Below are 6,582 nucleotides of genomic sequence, written 5' to 3'. Positions count from 1 at the left end.
AAAAAAAAAAAAAAAAAAAATCACAGGAACACAGTTCATCATGATATGTCTAACGTTGGTTTTGCACAAATACGGCTAAGAAAACAATTTCATACAATACTAAAAAGAATATGACTCAAACAAAAAGCTGCAACATCTTGTGGATATAAAAATAAGCCCTTTAGGTGCTCTAAGCAATGCTGGGTGACATAACGTCTTGTTGACAATAGAAGTATTTTCAAATAAAACCAGACTAGCTTGCCCCTCCTCCCTCCTCCCGTCCCCTCCCTTCTGTGCGTCACCCCCCCATCCTTCTTGTCGGTTATTGGCTGGAACAATGTATGCTTTGTGGTGCGGTTGGCACAGTTTTGTTGTTTTGTTTTTTACAGTGTGTTCTGGGGACAGGCAGCTAGTGGACAGTGAGAGGTTTTCTGTATGTGACAAATGTTCTAGCCCAAAAAAAATAAAAACCATGTGACATCGCTTAGAGCACCTTTAAGGAGTTTCTTTCCGCAGAACATGCCTCCTTTAGACAATCTCTCTTTCCCTTCCTGAGCTCCCTCCCTCCTTCTAGTAATCTGTCCCATCGTCTTGGTACACCTGCTCTTCTTCCTGGTAACCTTGGTAACCCTCATCGTGGAAATCTGGGAAGTCACGGGCGATGCCTGCCCCATTTTGATCATCAGCAACCTCTCCGGCTTTAGGACAGTACTTTGCGTCGTAGATCTGGCGTCCCAGGCCAAAGTTCTGGCCTTTCTGGGTGGCTCCTTGGCTGTAGCCCATCTGTAGGGACATGGTGCTGTTGTCACACTTGTCTGTGCCCAGCTTCTGGTCGTAAATGGCACGCCTTGTCCCTGGAGCTGTCATGCCAGCCTGTAGAGGAGACCGGAGACAAAATAAAAAAAACATTTTGTGAAGCTATAACATCTATTTCTTCAAATTATAGGCACTAAACCAGGGGCTTTGGCTTCAATTTTGTACAGTGGTAGGAAGACGAGCTGTTGTCCAGTCTGTTTTAAACAAAGTGCTGATTTCACTGCGGAAACATGATGGGCCAAACCAATCGAGAGAAAGTTTGGCCTTGCTCAAGACAATCCAGGAGTTTTCCTCTTTTTACAACACTGATCACTAGTTTCCAGCAGTGGAAGGACAGTAAAGCTCATTTCCACTCAAGTCTTATTTATTATTTCATGAGAAGTTGGCGACGTGTTGCATTACCTGGCTCGCTCCCTTGTTGGTTCCCATTTGCAGACTGATGGTTGTGTTGTCCATTGGGGGCTGGATTTGAACTTTGGGGTCATACAAGTGCCTCCTGGTGCCATATGCGTTCATCCCACTCTGACTGGCGCACTTGTTAGTCCCCATCTAAAGACAGAACCACAATACAGGTTAGTAAGACTTACTAAACAAAAGTTTGCTTTAAACCCCATGTTGCACTTATGCAATAACAAAACACTGGTAAAATGTTGAATATCAACTAGAATGTGAGTGAGTGAATCATGACACTAGGCATATACTTTAAAGTTTCAGTCAGCTGTCAGAAAGGACTACCCTATACTGAAATGAAGACAGCAAGTCGTATTTTCTTCCCGTGCCTCATATCTACCCGACATATCTTGGCAACGGAAAAAAAAAAAAACAGGCCTCAGAGGCTGTGAGAACAATGAGCAGCATTTATACTAAGTACGCCAAGCTTGACATGACATCAGGACAACGTCCGGGTTCGACACATGCAGTATTGAGCTCAGCTTTCTTAGCAGGTGACATGCCTCACCTCTGTCAGATGTAGCCAAAAATATCAAATTCATAATCTGCATATGATTTTACGAAGTAATCTTTTACAGTCAGGTCAAATTATTTTTTTCCCCCTTTGACAACCTAAGCATATTTTGTCCTCCACATTGGATCATTTTGTCACCCGCAGCCCTGAGTATCACAGTCAGACCTGCACCAACAATAACATCAGTTATGCCACATACTGACAGGGCGATTGTCTTGTAAATAAATAGTCTTAATGTAGAATGGGATAGGTATGATAGGTTTGGCTGTGTGTACATAGCTGGCGTGAGTGTACGCACAGTTCAGTTTTTGCTGGTTTGGTCACAGTTAGAATTAGAGTTTCAGTTCTAAAACTAACTGCTGCTGACTCTTCACATTTTAAACCCTGCAGGACTCTCCTAAAAAATCTATACCTGTAGGCCAATGACGCACTGTCCAGCCTTCATCTTCTCGTCATCAAACATCCTCTCCTGCTTGTCAGCGTACTTCACTCCAATGTCCACCCGTGGATGGCAGCCCTTGGTTTTGGCCTGAGAGAGAAGACAGTGTAAACATACTAAAATCCAATCACTCCCCATAATAATTGGACATTACTCCCACCACTTAGTGTCCGATTTGAAAGACTCACCATGCTAGCGAGAGCGAGCAGCGTCGTCTGGACCTGCGTCATGTTGCCGTTCTCAAACAGGTCGTTGGCTTCAAAGAGGTCATGAGGCTTCAGGCCATAGGCTGTGGTGGCTTTGATGAAGTTCGTTAGGTTCTCCAGCTAAAACCACACCAATTTATACAAGATCAACCACAATGTGGGCACGATTTAGATTGGCAGGTGTGAGATTAGTTCTGTTTGCAGATCTTCTTAAATCTCTTTTTTTTAAACAAGGAGCAGTCCTGTAGCTGTAAAAGCACTTTGTCAGCCAGTCTTAAATAAGGGAGTGTTTTTGTTTACTGTGACCGGCTGCACCTCGGTAAAGAAACCAGTTTCAGAAACGCCTCTAAGCTGTGGCTGTAAAAGCAAAGGAAGCTGTCACTGCCTATCAACAGGACCTGGCATGATTCAGTGTACTGACATCCAACTGGTAGAAAACACTCCAAGCACAATGACCGTTTTTTTTTTTTTAACTATGTAAAAAAGCAAGTTTAACTATGTCAATCAAGTTTAACGGCATGAAGCATCATTGCTATTTAGTATAGTCAACTTTTATTGTATAGGGCCAAATCTTGATGTATTAAAAAGAGAAAAATCCTTTTCTCTTTTTAAGGTGACCTCTAATTCTGACACATTTTACTTGTACTATTGGTGTGCGTTGTCCCTGATAAATACACCTGATAGATAGATAGATAGATAGATAGATAGATAGATAGATAGATAGATAGATACTCTCAATTGGTTAAAAGCATGTTTCATCAACTCACTCACCTGATGCCAGTTCAGCGCTGACTGGTTGACCTTTTTCACAGAGCCTGGGGCAAGTTTGTTGATGAGGCTGTGAGAGAGAAGAGGAAAATACTTTACGTTTTCCCCCCCAACCACTATGTGTCATAAAATGGATGATCTAAGCCTTCATGGTGCAACAGACAATATTTGATCGCTGCTTACTCGCACAGAATGACTCCATTCTTCAGGCCTTTTTGAAAGTCGGGGCCGATGGAAGCGCCGGTAACGTCTTCGATCCAGACCCTCAGCTCCTCCTCTTTCTGACTGTCGTACTTTAGTGCGATCTGGTTGGACAGAGGGGTCAAAGGTCACATGTGTTCGGTAAGCAGCCACTAGAGGATTTGATTTTTTTTTTTTTAACAGTATATTCATTCATAGTTTGTCACAGACTTCTTCTTTGTAACCAGCCACCAGGTGGGGAAGCAGACCCCCCCCCCCCCCCCCCCCCCCCCCCCCCCCGACCCCCATAGGATTTCTAAAAATTTCTAAAATACTGATAACTGAGCCACAAGTTTATTATGACTGCATGTTGTCTTGTTTCACGGTCACACATAACTATGTATAAAGACTCACACCTAAATTCTCCCCTGAAACACAGGAAGGCTGTGGCTGAAAGTGGAATGGGGGGGGCAGCTTAGCATGGCACAAAGACTGACTCTCTTGTAAGGGTGTCACATTGAGGCGTTACTTTGATTTACAAGGTTTGTTTTTTGACTGATGACAGAAGTGCGAGAAACATGCTATGCTGGTTTTGAAAGAGATCATTCAGGAAGAGCATTATGATTCTGTAAACAACAAGTTGCTTTAAGTTTAAAAACCAGCACCAGCTGAAAACCGGTATAGATTTCTTCCTTTCTAGTAAAGAGTAAGGTGTTCACTGAGCTTCTTGCAAACCCACAAGCAGCTAACAATCTCTCTCTGTCCCGAGGGCCATGAGAAGCTGAACCACAGAGTGTATCCTACCATTTACAGAGAAGCCAGCCGCACTTGGCTCACAGCTGGTTGTGCTCTTAAGGAATGCCTGTCTTCCAATTACATTTTCTTCATTCAGTTGTCCCCATATTTATAAAAAACAAAAGAAAACAGCCACACTAGCCATTTTAATTGCCCACAAAGAATCATACCAATGTAATTTATAGAGATAAGTTGAACGCAAGGAATTTACCACATAGTGGTTGGATAAAAGGAGCTGGTGAAGCAGAGAGGGAGCGCAACTGTGGGTTGATCCAATGAATGAATGAATATGGTTCATGGTTTTCTGGATCTAGACATTTTAAGCAAAAGTTAAAGGGAGTGAGTAAGAGTGTGTGTGTGTGTGTGTGGGGGGGGGGGGCTAGGAGGAGTGCAAATCCTTTAAATGCCTCACATTTCACGGAGGAGGCTACGTTGCTGCTGACAGGAAACATCACTTAAGTCAGCATCTCTTAGCCCCCCTCCTCTTCAAGGACAACAGTGGTACCAGACAGAGGAAATCCATGTGTTTATGTCCAGCCCATGTTGTTCTGTGGACATTTGAGGAGGGGACTTGACGCTTTCTCTTCCATAAAAGGGCACAGCCAAGGAATGCAGAGATACGTAGAATCAAAACCCGCTAAAGCCAAAAGGTGAGTTCAAGGGTAGGTGTGTGCCGGGGAGCTGAGTGAGCAAAACCTGGACGACTAGCTGCACCTCGTCCTATTTTTCCGGTTTTAGTAACAAAGGAGACGAATGAACAGTGGCCTACTTCACAGTAACAACACAATTACAAGGGAAATGCCCATGGTCGTTCCGTTACAGCTCAGTGTGATGCACACGGCCAGAAGAATTATCTCCAGCATCACCTACGGTATTTTAGGTGTCTCCCTCTCTCTCTCCTCACCAAGTTCGCCCTGAACAAGTTACACATCACCACAAAGTAGGTTTTAATTTAGAGACTGGTTTATGTGGCTTCAGTGTACACAAGGACTTACTCTGCAGAGTGAAAACGAAGAGGAAGGAAGAAAAAACAAAAAAACTCCCATCTGAAGTAATTTGAGCGAAGAAAAGCTGCAGCCTATCATGAAAATCGGCACGAGACATTTCTACAAGGGGAAGTAACGTTAGGAAACTAGTATTGCTGTTTAAAAGAAGCAATAAAAAAGACACAGGCAATGGGGCATAATGAGGATGGATGACATCCAATCCCGGGATTGGATGTCGCATTGGAGAATGCGGGTCACGACGCCGGAAGCTGCGCGGTGAATAGAACATGCTGGAAACGGGGATAACAATTTTGCCACAACGACACTTCTTTGCCGGAGGGACAACACCCATTGTCAGTTTTTTTAACTTTGTATCCTGCGTGGGGAAATACATATATTCGGTTTAAGTTTGAGATGTTCAGAGATGAATAGACTACACTGTTCAAACACTCAACGGAAGTTTTGTGAAAATTCTAGATTCCGCTCATCCTTCAGAAAGCCCGTTTAAATCTCTCTTGACAACGGTTCTAGCGACCTCCTGAAGAACGTTACCTGACCTGAGCACGCATACCAAAATGGAGGCCAGGTGACTCCGACGCTCGCGGTCCGAGAAAGGCACAATGACTGGATGATGGGGAGAAAAGTTAAGAACAACTTTATGATATGATGAAATAACTATGAACACATACCTTGTTTTTGACTTCCGCTGATAATCCGTAGGAAGGACCCTTGGTAAAAGCCATTGTCAAAGAGTTGAGGTTTTTCTATTTGGTTTTTTTTTTAAAGAAAAAGACAGCTACTTGAGAATAAACACTGCTCTAAACAACCTTCGACTTTCTCTTCCAATGAAACTTCGCAGTGCACTAAATACCTCCTTTCTCTTTTACGGCCGCCAATTAGAGCGTCTCACAGTTTCTATCAAAGAGCGTCACGTCAAGAGTCAAGATAGTTCACTGCTGATATGTCCCTGAAAGGAGCAATACAAGGGCGCGAAAACGTGAAGGGACCGGACGTCTCTTTGCAGCAAGGCGGACTCAAGAGGAAAGTAGCCAATCAGTGGTTGTCTATTGAATGGAACAAACTCTTAAAGAAACACACCTGATTGAAATTACATCACAAGTTAATTATTTGATGACATAGCATAGCCTACTATGGGAACACATTTTTGGTAGTCTAGCCTATTTAATATTATATTAGACAATTTCTTTGTCTAACAAAATGAATAATAGAAAAAAGGCTTTAGTAGCCTATTTCTCACCCTCATATTATTAATCCTGGCAGGGTTGTTAGAGAAGTCTTTGAAACAGTACAGTAATATATATACATATATATTATTTATTATAATATGGTATGTAGTAAGACCTTTACCTTTATGTTGAAATAAAATGCATAAGCTATGTGAATGTTTTTTTTTTATTTTTTCATTAGGCAAATCAAGATTGCTTATTT

At 42.6% G+C, this 6,582-nt stretch overlaps 1 protein-coding gene and 1 long non-coding RNA gene across 2 annotated transcripts in view; one reads left to right on the top strand and one right to left on the bottom strand.

Annotated features, from left to right (window-relative positions):
- LOC117953701 overlaps nt 1–6,582 on the top strand; it is a 20,099-nt gene extending 13,517 nt beyond the window's left edge. Inside the window, exon 3 of the long non-coding RNA XR_004658662.1 lies at nt 6,572–6,582. This is a non-coding gene — a long non-coding RNA (uncharacterized LOC117953701). The remainder of the gene's footprint in view (nt 1–6,571) is intronic.
- cnn2 (calponin 2) lies at nt 478–6,083 on the bottom strand. The gene is made up of 7 exons (XM_034886910.1): nt 5,823–6,083; nt 3,356–3,477; nt 3,176–3,242; nt 2,387–2,524; nt 2,172–2,288; nt 1,198–1,344; nt 478–852 (listed from the first exon to the last, which is right to left on the bottom strand). Exons 1-7 carry the CDS (start codon nt 5,874–5,876, stop codon nt 550–552), a joined length of 948 nt encoding a protein of 315 aa, XP_034742801.1. The 5' UTR covers nt 5,877–6,083; the 3' UTR covers nt 478–549.

The sequence above is a fragment of the Etheostoma cragini genome, chromosome 12 (assembly GCF_013103735.1).
Source record: "Etheostoma cragini isolate CJK2018 chromosome 12, CSU_Ecrag_1.0, whole genome shotgun sequence".
NCBI lineage: Eukaryota > Metazoa > Chordata > Actinopteri > Perciformes > Percidae > Etheostoma > Etheostoma cragini.
Note: the sequence above shows the minus strand (reverse complement) of the source record. Positions and strands in the feature narration are given on the sequence as shown.

What these genes read in the sequence shown, in the direction of transcription:
- cnn2 (XM_034886910.1), bottom strand. Translation starts at nt 5,876, where the DNA reads ATGGCTTTTACCAAGGGTCCTTCCTACGGATTATCAGCGGAAGTCAAA. An exon ending in AATGGAGTCATTCTGTGCGA is followed by an intron (nt 3,243 to 3,355) that starts GTAAGCAGCGAT and finishes TCTCTCTCACAG; the next exon opens with CCTCATCAACAAACTTGCCC. An exon ending in TGCTCGCTCTCGCTAGCATG is followed by an intron (nt 2,289 to 2,386) that starts GTGAGTCTTTCA and finishes CTTCTCTCTCAG; the next exon opens with GCCAAAACCAAGGGCTGCCA.